Source organism: Neoarius graeffei, chromosome 7 (assembly GCF_027579695.1).
Source record: "Neoarius graeffei isolate fNeoGra1 chromosome 7, fNeoGra1.pri, whole genome shotgun sequence".
Lineage (NCBI taxonomy): Eukaryota > Metazoa > Chordata > Actinopteri > Siluriformes > Ariidae > Neoarius > Neoarius graeffei.
Genome location: NC_083575.1, coordinates 19,336,286 through 19,349,965, shown reverse-complemented (window position 1 = coordinate 19,349,965; position 13,680 = coordinate 19,336,286). Strand labels below are relative to the sequence as shown.

Sequence of the window (13,680 nt, the reverse complement as noted above, 5' to 3'; positions counted from 1 at the left end):
CAAAGGAAAAACCATTGCTTTGTTTGTCTTTATCTGTCCTGATGGTTGCTTTGTTTTTAACTTTGACATAGCTCGTATACATTTGATAGTGGTATCACCTTTCAGAAGTGGATATTGTTTTTTTCTTTTTTTGGTTTGAACACTACAGAAAACAATAGTCTAGTGATTGTGGTTATGTGTCCAACTGGCTGTCTATTAAATATCAGGAATTATGCACGCTATGTCAAACCTCAACACCAGGCGTTGCCCGATTGCCCGACCAAGACGTTTGGGCTGAAATATTTTAGCGAGTTAGGCCCATGTTTTTGTTCTTTAAGCACAAAAATAATTTTCAAGCGAGTACATTACAAAAAACAAGACGTATTAACCAACATCCTCGGCTCCCTTGTGATCGCCGTTTTGTTTTTTTCTTCCTGATTTGTAACGGCGAGTCAGATTGGCTTGCTTCAGGCGAATGTGCGCATTTGTGCTTTTCATCACTACGAGTGGTCTGAAGCCAAGTGAAGATGTCCGGCGTCTGTTGCTGTTGTTCGAAGAAAACTACAGCTAAAAAAGCTCTACTACCAGATTACTTGGATAATCTTAGTCAGAAAGAAGTGAAGGATAGATCTACATGGAAATTAAAGTTTATTAGCACTTCTGATCCGTACAAAATTCCTCAAAATGACTGGAGTGACGGTGCAGATTAAAGCTGGGCATACACTGTGCAATTTTTTTCAATCGCGGTATTCAGCTGCTGCTCACACTGTACGAGTGAATCGCAGGGGTAAACAGCACGCAGCTTACGATTCCTGTTCTCACGCTATACGATCCGATGCTCGGATGCAATGCTCAGGATTTCAAACAGGTTTGATTTTCATCCGATCGATCGGGAGGAGGTCGTGAGGTGTTAATCGCTTGTCGTTACCCCATGTATACTGCACGATTGAGCCAAAACTCGGCCCGATCTCCAAAATAGTCGCACGAGTGAAAATCGTGTCAAAATCGGGCCAAAAATCGCACAGTGTATGCCCAGCTTAAGTGGCCTAGCGTTGGCATGAGCTACATGTTGGAATACAGCTTCTTTTCCCCGAAGAGTCCTGACATGGAAGAACAGTTTAAAAAAAAAAAACTACAAAAGCAAGAAAACCTTCTTTGTGTAAAGACTTTTTCCTGACATCAGCTTTTGGGAACAGAATGTTGCGAAAGCCAAAGCGTTTACTCTCAAAGGGCTCTGACCTAAACTGTGGGTTAGACAGTATTCCTGCCCCTCCATGTCTCAACAACCCCAAAGGCATCTAGTTACACAGCTATCTGCACTCTATCATTTATATAGTGATGCTTATTATTGTTAAAACAATATCTGAAGTGGTATTTGTAAAATAACAAAATGTCTCGCTCTACACTTTCAATGTTGTAAGATTTTATTTTAATTTTATCTAATAGTGGATGGAACAATAATTACAAACGCTAACAGAATCAGCACATTCCAGTTGTAGCTGTAGTCATATAGTAATTATAATCACCCCGTAATAATAATAATAAGCTATTGGTAAGTACATTCAGTGAATGGAAGGACATGCTTTTGTGTCTCAAATAGTAAACCACACCCTCTGCAGTAAATATATATAATTTACATAGTGAATTATCCCATAGATAAATACATCTTACCCCATTTATCACGGACATTGGCCCATCTTGCATGTGAAGATGAGGAGGACAGGTTGTTTAATCTCCTCCTAAATGCAATGGCAAACTGAATGATAAGACAATACTGCAGTACAGACTCCTGTTTTATAATGTTTTTAGTTTTATAATTCATCTTTGCAATATTGGTAGTCATTGTTAGGCAAAACAAAGTGTGTTTTGTGTCCTAAACTATATAAAAAGGCGCATTACGTACTAGTACCGTATGTAAGTCTTACAATATGATATTGATTTATGTTTCATGTTTTCAGGGCTTTATAATTGAGTTATTTAAACATTTATTTCTGCAACAGAAGAACTTGTTCTTCTGTTGCAGAAATAAATGTTTAAATAACTCAATTATACCGCTAGAAAACATATGGGTCAGTCCATGTGAAATCACCAGAGGCCTCGCCACTGACCATCTCAGATTTGCTTCATACTTTCTGGAAATATTGGCAGTGTGCCCAATAAATAGTGTACAAAATTTTAGGCTTGTACCGTTATTAGTTTCTGAAATATAGGGGCTTTAAAAAAGGGGCGTGGCCCCAATTTCACTGTTAAAACGCGTGCTACAGAAAACGGACCGAACTTCCATAAGTCATTACTTTTAAACTATTCATGCAAGATACATGAAATTTTCAAGGATTGTTCTTCAATGCCGGACGCCTTTAAATACTGTAATAGAAAGTTCACAGTTCAATATTTGCCAAGTTATGGCTTGCTGAAAATCATAAAAAAATGTCTTCAACTTCATATTTTGTGCATTTGCTAATCAAAACAAGCTCTTTCCAGTGGCATAATTGTTTTTATGGTAGACCTTGTCATACAGGGCGGCACGGTGGTGTAGTGGTTAGCGCTGTCGCATCACAGCAAGAAGATCCGGGTTCGAGTCCCGTGGCCGACAAGGGCCTTTCTGTGCGGAGTTTGCATGTTCTCCCCGTGTCCGCGTGGGTTTCCTCCGGGTGCTCCGGTTTCCCCCACAGTCCAAAGACATGCAGGTTAGGTTAACTAGTGACTCTAAATTGACCGTAGGTGTGAATGTGAGTGTGAATGGTTGTCTGTGTCTGTGTGTCAGCCCTGTGATGACCTGGCGACTTGTCCAGGGTGTACCCCACCTTTCGCCCGTAGTCAGCTGGGATAGGCTCCAGCTTGCCTGCGACCCTGTAGAACAGGATAAAGCAGCTAGAGATAATGAGATGAGATGAGACCTTGTCATACATTTGCAATATGCATTTGAATTGTATGCGCAAAATTTTTTTTTTTTTTAATTTTTAAAGCCTAATAAATCAGAAAGTTTGATTTCTTTTGAACACATACCTAGTTGCCTAAAGAGTACTATAACATGAATAATAAATAAGAAAATTTGAAAGATCTGGTGTGCTTTAATGTGGAGATATGGGGGGTCAAAGTTGCTCCAAAGCACGATAGACGACATTTTTTTATGATTTTCAGCAAGCCATAACTTGGCAAATATTGAACTGTGAACATTCTATTTTAGTATTTAAAGGTGTCTGGCATTGAAGAACAATCCTGGACAATTTCATGTATCTTGCATGAATAGTTTAAAAGTAATGACTTATGGAAGTTAGGTCCGTTTTCTGTAGCACACGTTTCAACAGTGAAATTGGGGCCACGCCCCTTTTTTTAAGGTCCTATATCTCAGAAACTAATGAAGGTACATGCCTAAAATTTTGTACACTATTTATTGGGCACACTGCCAATATTTCCAGAAAGTATGAAGCAAATCTGAGATGGTCAGTGGCGAACATTTTTCTAAATCTGGTGATTTGGGGCAGAATTACCCATATCAGTATTGCCTTGAACCGTATACTTGAAAACTTGCTGAAATACTGCAAAATTTTAGGGCAAAAGGAAATTCAAGGGGGTGCAAAAATTTTTTAAGGCCATTTGCCCTGCAGGGCAAAAGGTGTCAAATGTTAACGTTGAGGCCTGTATGTAACAAAATAACACTTATTTGCATGCATGTATTAAAAGTATAAAAAACATATAATTCTGTTAGACCATGGTCCAGGTCTGATGCTCACGTGCCCGTTGTAGGTGCTTTCGACAGTGGACAGGGGTCAGTATGGGCACTCTGACTGGTCTGTGGCTACACAGCCCCATACGTAGCAAGCTGTATGCACTGTGTGTTCTGACATCTTTCTGTCATAGCCAACAATAACTTTTTCAGCAGTTTGTGCTACAGTAGCCCTTCTGTGGGATCGGACTAGACAGATTAACCTTCTCTCCCCACACACATAAAATGGGCCTTGGGTACCTATAACCCTGTTGCTAATTGTCCTTCCCTGGACTACTTTTGGTGGGTACTAACCACTGCGTACTAGGAATACCCCACAAGAACTGCTTGGGGATGCTCTGACCCAGTTGTCTAGCCATCACAATTTGGACCTTGTTAAAGTTACTCAGATCCTTACGCTTGCCCATTTTTCCTGCTTCCAACATCAACTTTGAGAACTAGCTGTTCACTTGCTGCCTAATAAATCCCACCTCTTGACAGGTGCCACTGTAATGAGATAATTAAAGACAGTAAATGAAAAATCAATGATAAAATGACCGTCACCGGTCAGTGAGTTGATTTATGTCTGACACACACAGAGGGAGAGATGGTTATTCATCTGAGCTGCCTTTTATTTTGTGTGTGTGTGTAAGATGGTAGCACTAAATGAACCACTAGAATCTCCAATAACAAGTGAGGCAGATGAGGAAGAGGATGGTATGGCAGATCTTCATCCGGAGGTGACGGGGCTGATCTGGAGCCGTGACCTGCGTGTTCAGGAGGTTCGACGTCTGCTCCAAAGCTCCAGACCTGTGCGGGTTAATGTTCCTCACCTTCCAGAGGTCAGCGACCATGAGTATATTGAGGAGAAAGAGAACAAGTAAGAGAACCCACCCTTTCATGTACACGTAACGATAATATATCTGAGATAATATAGATATTTAGGCACTGCCTAAAAGCGGACCTCCTAATGAGTGTATGAGCAAAATATTTGCAAGGGCACAAAATCAACCTGAATTAAATAATAATATAGTATATGGACCATTGAATTGTATAGTGTAGTGCAGGGGTGGCCAACCAGTTGGAGACCAAGAGCCACATTTTTTACTGTATTACCGCAAAGAGCCACATCATACACATGGGCACACGAACATCACCCATCCCTTCCTCTCTCTCTCTCTCTCTCTCTCTCTCTCTCTCTCTCTCACACACACACACACACACACACACACACACACACACACACACCTCTGCTCAGCCAGATTAATAGTAAATGTCACACACCAACATATTTACTCCTACAGTACTAAGACCACAGGCTGAGGCCAGTCATTTTTAACAATGAACATTGTGTGCACTTACTATGCATTCTGCTTAGTGGGACTCATGGCATTACCAAAAAAAAGCCACACCATACACGACCGCACATGAACATCGCCCCCCCCTCGCTCTCTCTCTCTCTCTCTCTCTCTCTCTCTCTCTCTCTCTCTCTCTCTCACAGACACACACGCACCTCTGCTCAGCCAGATTAATAGTAAATGTCACACGCCAACATGAGAGAAATTTACTCCTTCAGTCAGTACTAATACCACAGGCCAGTCATTTACAGCAATCAATATTGTGTGCCCTTACTATGCATGTTGCTTAGTGGGACTTCTGACATTCCTTGCCTTGAACAATCCTCTTCAAATCTGGCTTGTATTCCGTCGTTGCCACTCGAAGCAGTTCTTTCACATGGGTTTCAGTCAGAACAGAACGATGCTTTGACTTCACATGTTTCATGGTAGAGAACACAGACTCGCAGACGTATGTTGACCCAAACATTGACAGTATCTTAAGCGCAGCCCATTTCACATTCAGGTATTTTTCCAATGGCACACTTTTCCAAAACTCAATGGTGCCTTCCCTCAAAACAGGTTTCAGTTGGTCTTCCTCACGAAGATCGATCATCTCCAACTCAGCCGCAGCCTCATCTGTGACAAGCAGGGCTTTCAAACAGTCCATCTCCGCATTGAATGGGTCGACGAGGAACGTAACCTGTGGCCTTTTCAGTTGTATATCACGGAACCGGGTTACAAAGCTTTCGTGCAGGTTTTCAATTAGTGTTGCATATCTGGCTCCTTGCTTATTCAGGGAGGTGGGAAGCTTTGAAATGAGCTAATGACAACTGACATATAAGGCAGAATGGCTTGCCATTACGTTCAACAAAAAAGTATAAACTCTCCCACTCTGTTAAAAATGTCCTATGTTCGTCTTCATATTTTCGTTTTGCTGTGCATTTTTTCATTGCCATTTTGAGAGGCTACTTGACACAAGATACACCTTGCCCAAAAACTTAGCGATTATCTCACGCACATGCGCATTTGACATGACCTGAAAATACCGTAATATACCCAAGCAAAGCGAAGATGCATTTGACGAAAATACCATACTGAACTCAAGCGAAGCGCACACGCACATAAAAAAAAACACAAACACAAACTTCGATATGAACGTAAGAGCCGCATGACACCGGGCAAAGAGCCGCATGCGGCTCGCGAGCCGCGGGTTGGCCACCCAAGGTGTAGTGCATTTTGCGTCAGTAAATTACTGCATTGTCTTGACAGTGATACCAATAATGAGATGCACATCGCAGTTATAAATGCATATTTATTCCTTTCTTTGGCACCGCATGCCATGTGCCAGAAACATCACAACATTTATTATGATGTGACTCTGCTGGGTGTCTGGTGGACAGCAGTGAACCAGCGCTTTCACTTTACATCAGTACTGTATAGTTACAATCAAATATTAAACTTGATACTGTGTGTCAAACCGTTGTCTGGTTACATCTGTCACGTCCACAGCACCATTAAGACTAATTAGCATGCACCTGTTCCTGATTAGAGTACAATCGCAGCGCATACATATAAGGACTCACAGAGTTTGCGAAAGCCTTGTATTTTGTAACACTTTTCTGGTTTTGACCCTATTTGTGTTTCTGGATTTTGACTATTCTATTACCTCTGACATCCTGTCTGTGCCTTGCTCAATCACTGCCTGTTTTTCAACTCTGCCTTTGTTTACATTTTGGATCCGTTTGCTAGTGTGTTTTCAGTAAAACTTCCTGCACTTACATCCATCTATATCACCCTTACATGACACAAACTGTCAACTGTCCAGCAAGCTAGTGGACTAATAAAACTGTTTTAACTAGTTTTATATAAAACTATCATGAATATTTTCCATAAAATGTGTTAGTGAATAATCCCATGCTATTTTTTTAAACAGCAAATTAAAAATACGTGCTGGATAAAAAACCCATCCATCTTATGTAAATCAAGATACAAATTTCGTTTTCCAGTAGTCAAGTGTTTGAGATAGTCAGGTGGTCCTGTGATGATCTTGTCCAGGGTGTACCCGGCCTCTCGCCCATAGTCAGCTGGGATAGGCTCCAGCTTGGCCGTGACCCTGCACAGGATAAGCGGTTACGGATAAGGGATAGATGGATGGAAATGTTTGAGATATGTTGCCTTGCACTTACAGTCGGGTTCCTGGTGGTGATACATGTTTGTATGGATGTCGTATGGTCAAGCCATCAAAAATCAGGTCGATGCATTACTATATTCTCTTCAATATGGGGCTCTGATCCACTATGATTCTACATCATTGTAGAATTTATAAAGCCACTTTAATAGTACCGGGGGATACAACACAAGCATGCACCTGTTCCTGATTAGAGTGCAATCACAGCGCATACATATAAGTACCTAGTGTACTGGATAACAGATATGACTGAAATGTCAGCCATTTGACGGCCATTTCTTCAGATGGCCTCAGGAATGAAGATGAAGTATTGTATATGTTGCTAATATGCAAGCCAGAACCTGTATTGCTAAAGCTGATATCTCAGACCAAACGTCTGTAAGGTTAGTTTTAGTAAATATACATATTTCTTAATATTTATTCCAGTGCTGTAGAATTAGCAAGCAGTTCTTAATAGAGCAGCCATGCTTAGAATATAAACACTAAGCAACTGTCTATCCTTCTCTGTTTTTCTTTTGCTTACACTCGCATTTACACTCGCCAAACACGCAGTTTAACTGTATCGCTGTCCTGTGTGTGTGTGTGTGTTGCCAGGCTTCTCCAGCTGTGCCAGCGCACCATGGCTCTCCCTGTGGGTCGAGGCCTCTTCACATTGTTTTCATACCATCCAGTGCCAACTGAGCCCCTGCCCGTGCCAAAGCTCAACCTGACTGGTATACCCAAGCACGAACCAACAAGTTTTCTCCATATAATTTTACATCAGCACGAGTGGAATTAGTGGAGTGGAAAAACATTTGTGTGATCCTTCTGTTGAGTCACATGAGGCAGTCAGTGAAATGCTTACAGCTGGCAAAACACATTTATTCCAGTATTTTGTATGTAGCTTGGACCATAAGGGAATGTTGCGATGTGTTCTGGGCATTTGGAACTCTCGTGCTGTCTCATAAGTTTAAGTCTTGCTTTAACAGACACTTTCTGCTTTTTGATGTCCACAGATGATAACCTTCTTCCTCTGCCGTGCGGCTTAACAGAGCCACACAATTAGAGAACAGTTCTCCATGACCAGGCGTCTGCTGTCATTTTCTGGTTAAACAAAAAATGTTGAATAAGGCAGTGCTTGAACTGCAGAGGGGGGAAAAAGACTACTTCAGTTTTCAGTTCAGAATTTTCCCATTTTTGGTATGAAGAAAACGGTCAAATAAGATGCATCGTTCAGGCATGTGCTGATGTACATTTATCACATTATTTAACATGCATCATGGGAGATTACAAATATTGTCATTACAGTTATATCTGAAATGCAGCTTAAAACAGTTATACGCAGTTGAGGGAAAATGTTTGCATACTTCGAAAAGTGTTCTGTTGTTGCGAGATCACAAGTTTGAACCCCGTCAATGCCACAGCCATTTGAAGCTGGGAGTCAAGGGAGCAAAATTGCTCATGATTTCTGGGTGGGAGGGATAGCATTACTCTCCTCCTCCTGTCAGTCAAAGAGACACAAACCAGTCCTGGTCATCTATGAGCTCATGTATACGGAAGAGGGCAGATAGTGCTTTTTTAATTAGTGTGTTACACCTCCCTGTGATGCAGCATGAGCAGCAGTTCAAAAAGATGCAGTTGGCTGGCTTCACGTGTCTCAGAGGAGGCACATGTTATCCTTCACGCTACTCTTTGATAGCCGGATGGTGAGTGGGAATTGGCAGGTGATCAAATTGGGGAGGAAAAAAAAAGGTTGCCAAACAGAAGACAACGAAATGTGTTGTGTGTAGTGTTTGTACTCCCCTCCTTCCATTATTCTTGAACACTGCCAAATGTCATACACTGTCTTCTTCACGTTCTGTTTATTACAATTTTTTAATTTTTAAAAATAAATCTAAACAAATAACTAAAAAAAAATTAAAATGTGCAAACATCTTTCCCAGTTCAATGTTCTGACAAGCTCATCATTTTTTTTCTCTTTCCTCTTTGCTTCATCTGGCAGGGCGAGCTCCACCCAGGAACACCACTGTGGACCTGAACAGTGGCAATGTTGATGTACCACCCAACATGGCAAGCTGGCCCAGCTTTCACAACGGTGTAGCAGCAGGCTTGAAGATTGCACCAGCGTCACGTGTTGAATCAGCCTGGATCGCCTACAACAAGCCCAAGAGCACCGAGCTAGCCAATGAGTATGCTGGCTTCCTAATGGCACTCGGCCTGAATGGTCACCTCACCAAACTTGCGACACTTAACATCCACGATTATCTAACCAAGGTAAAACGGCATATGATGAAAATTTTTAGCCTTTCAACTTTTGGATCCATATCTGTACAGCGGTTATTATTATACAGTACTAGTAGAGGTTCAAATCATCTAATATTCAGGCATTCTGATTACTTTATTCTGATTATGATCATTGTAAATCTTGTTGGTCCAAAATTATGATTAAAGTGTAATCTATATGATTGTACTTAGGTGGTGCAATGTGACATGACTGAAGCGTCTATCTAAATGTCTAAAGCCTCGGTCACAACCGGCTGTACGTGCTCCTACGGCTGGTCTACGTGCAAAAAAACGCAAGAAACGCACAGAGGGTGCGCGTGTGACGTGCTGATTTTCGAGCTGTAGACTGGCCGCAGACCGGCCGCAGAGGTTCTTTGTCATGTCAAACAACCTCTACGGGCGCTTACGTTTTTTTCAGGTTGCAAGACAAACTTACGGCCAACGTGCGTCTTTCTCTACGAACAAAAAAAAAAATGCAGCGATTTGGGAAACGCCAAAAATCGCACGGCCAAAAAATCGTACGTCCGGTTGTGACCTAGGCTTAATTAAGGCAGGTGCATGACAATACAGGGTGACTTGCCATTGCTTTTCTATAACTGGTATTTAAATTGGAATGACTGAAATGATTATGATAGTGTTCACAAAACTGAATATTTGTTGAATTTCATAGTCACAGAGAAAATAAGGCATGAAACCTGAAAATACACCATGAAAAATAGCTTAAATTTGGGGTTAGAGCACATTGTGTTGCTGCTTATCTGACCACTATTATTTATTTTGGTATTAACCATAATGTTTTATATCTTTAATCAGTTAGAATTTGAAAATCACATTGCAAAAGTAGTAGCAAATATTTTTGTCCTAACTGCTTATGTCCACTTGGCTTTTTTATCAAGTAAACTTACTTTGTAATTGAGGGTAATGACTGTAGCATATTTATTACCTCCCCTCTACTCCATCCATCAGTAGTCACCACAACAGAACCACTGCTAACCAAATATTATTTGGGTTCTGACCAGTTGCACTCCAGCAGTAGTACTGACATGGCACATGCGCAAGTCTGCCAACTACCACTACCATGTTAGTGTCACTCCTAAGAATGAGCCACCACCCAAATCATATCTGACGGTCCTGTGGTAGTCCTTTCTGTTGATAGATGAGGTTGAGAGGAGTTAACAAGCTGTGTGTAACAGATAGACAAATAATAAATTTAACTAAAAAATGTGATGAGCTAATAATATGCATTAAAATACAGACAGGTCCTTAAGTATTTGGACAGTGACACAATTTTTGTAATTTTGCCTCTGTACAAAGGATTTGAAATTAAACTTGATCGAAGTGTAGATTTTCAGCTTTAATTCAAGGGGTTTAACAAAAATAGTGCATTAACCATTTAGGAAATGCAGCCATTTTTACGTAGTCCCTCCATTTATCCAGGCTCAAAAGTAACTGAACAAACTAACAATTATAAGCATCATTTTTAATACTTGGAAACAAATTCTTTGTAATCAATGACCGCCTGAACTCTGAAATCCCTGGACGACATCAAATGCTGAGTTTCCTCTCAAGACATGCTTTACCAGGCCTTTACTGCATCCACCTTCAGTGCAGCTTGTTTGTGGGTCTTTCTGCCTTCAGTTTTGTCTTTGGTAAGTGAAAAGCATGCTCAATTGGGTTGACTGACTTGGCCATTTAAGAACATTCCATTTCTTTGCCTTCAGAAACTCTTGGGTTGCGTTTACGGTATGTTTTGGGTCAATATCCGTCTCTACTATGAAGTGCTGTCTTTTCAGTTTGCAGCATTCAACTGAATCTGAGTAGAAAGTACAGCTCTATATACTTCAGAACTCATCTTGCTACTTCTATCAGCAGTGACAATAAAAATACACACCAGTGACACAGTTCTATTGGCAGCCGTACATACCCATGTCCACCACGTTTGACAGATGATGTGGTATGCTTTGAATCATGAGTCCTAACTTACTTTCTCTTCCCATTGTTTTGGTCCAAGTTAGTCTTGTTCCGGAACTGATCAGTCTTCTGTGGTCTTCCAAGCGCTGCTGAGTTCACCAGTGCATTCCATCTTTTTAAGAATGTACCAAATTGCCGATTTGGCTGCTCCTGAATTTTCTACTATCTCTCTAATGGGTGTGTGCTGTTTTTTCAGCCTAATGATGTCCTTCACTTACAGCAACAACCTCTTAGGGCTGCATATTGAGAGTTCCAATGAACAGCAATCAAATCAAATTCAACACTGGGAATCAACTCTAGACTTTTTATCTCCTAATCTGTGATGAAATAATGAGGAAAACGGGCTACACCTAGCCATGAAACTGCTTACCAGCCCAATTCCTCTTGAGCCTGGGAAAATGGAGGGACTTTCTTTAAAAAAAAAGAAAAAAAGCTGTAATTCCTAAACGGTTAATGTGGTGGTATGGCTTGAATTAAAATTGAAAGTCTACACTTCAATCATATCTTGAAGACTTCATTTCAAATCGACTGTGGTGGTATACAGAGGGAAAAGTACACAAATGTCACTGTCCAAATACTTACAGACTTGTTTAAGTCTCTACTCTGTTAAAAAGGGTAGTTGAGCTTGAAGTGAACTACTCTGGCCCCTCCTGGTTTCATGCTGTGCTTGCTCTATTGCTTTTATGATTTGACATTTAAATCTGTCTTTCCTTAGTCTCAGTGTAATTCTCTCCAGTTTTGGAGTTCTAATTGTTGCTCTAATTGTCTTTTTCTAACTTCTGCTCTCATCCTGTTGTTTTTCTCACATGAAAGACGAGCATAAAGCACAGTTTCACTATGACACTGCATAGCTTTCTCATTTCCAGTCAGGCCCAGGCTCTGTCACTACTCTCGGTGGTTACAATGCGTATATACAATCTATGGCCCCATCTATACTCTACGTATTTACACTGGCCCTTTACCACATCGAGAATTGGCGGCCTGGGCTTTCTAGAATATCATAGTACTCAATTACGAGAAGCCAGCAAAAAAACATCCTGCTTTACACACATTCATTTGAAAAGTGAATGAATGAATGAAGAACCGTCTGTTTCTGTGCTTGTCTTTTGAACATTAAAATTTGCTTTGTAAATCACACATCAGTATTTCTCTCCTAGTTCCTAGCTATTCTCTAACTATATAATTTCTGCACTGAATAACACAAATTTCTGATGAATCCGGGGGGCCTCTAGTGCAGCATCACTGGCTCACTAAATTTGGGCAGTTGAAGAGTGAAAAACACTTCCTGGTCAAAGTCACTGAGATCACATTTGTCCTCGTTCTGATGTTTCGTGTGAACATTAACTGAAGTTCTTGATCTGCACAATTTGTGCAGTGCACTGCTGCCACATACTTGACTGACTGGGTAGTTGCATGAATGAGCACTGGGTACAGGTGTTCCTAATTTGTTGGCCAGTGAGTGTAAATTAGCACAATAAATTTGCATAGACCAACACATGCATTGTCTGAACCTTAAAAACATTTAAAGGGTAGACAGTTAACAATTGCCAATTATTTTTAGAGTTTTGAAAAAAAAAATCTCCCTTTTCTTCTTCAGGGCCATGAGATGACGAGCATAGGACTCTTATTGGGTGTTTCAGCAGCTAAGCTGGGCACCATGGACATGTCAGTTACACGCCTGCTGAGCATCCATGTGCCTGCCCTGCTGCCACCCACTTCCACTGAACTGGACGTGCCACACAGCGTGCAGGTGGCCGCAGTGGTAGGCATCGGCCTTGTGTACCAGGGTACTGGACATCGGCACAATGCAGAGGTGCTGCTTGCAGAGATAGGTCAGTACAGCATGGGATCAGTGCATATAAGTGTTCTATAGATCTGTGTGTGTGTGGGTCATGGTGGTCAGAGATGGGCTCTGTTTAAATGTTGCAGGTGAGAAGAAAGAGTTTTCACAGGTGTTTATATGTGGGTGTTTCAATGAAGGTGATAGAATAAGGTCAGTATGAGATGAGAGTAAGGTCAGTTGGTTGTGAGAGGCAAGTACGTGTCCTCATACTTGGTAAGTTTTAATCATCTCTCGACAGTCTTACACTGCCCCAATGTCTAGTGATGTTTACTCAGATTAGATTGTATTACCATACCTTCCAACCTTTTCTGCATTATAGCAGTAGGATTGCTGTAATTTCACATCAGAATACTCCACTATGAGTTTATCACTCAAAAATATGCCAAACTAGCAA

The 13,680-nt window shown here is 41.1% G+C and overlaps 1 protein-coding gene across 3 annotated transcripts in view; it reads left to right on the top strand.

The window, feature by feature from the left end:
- anapc1 (anaphase promoting complex subunit 1) overlaps positions 1 to 13,680 on the top strand; it is a 93,989-nt gene that overhangs the window by 45,538 nt on the left and 34,771 nt on the right. For all 3 annotated transcript variants that reach the window (XM_060925375.1, XM_060925376.1, XM_060925374.1), the window contains exons 26-29: positions 4,339 to 4,565; positions 7,805 to 7,923; positions 9,192 to 9,463; positions 13,041 to 13,275. In XM_060925375.1, the coding sequence (XP_060781358.1) occupies positions 4,339 to 4,565; positions 7,805 to 7,923; positions 9,192 to 9,463; positions 13,041 to 13,275 (853 nt within the window). The remainder of the gene's footprint in view (positions 1 to 4,338; positions 4,566 to 7,804; positions 7,924 to 9,191; positions 9,464 to 13,040; positions 13,276 to 13,680) is intronic.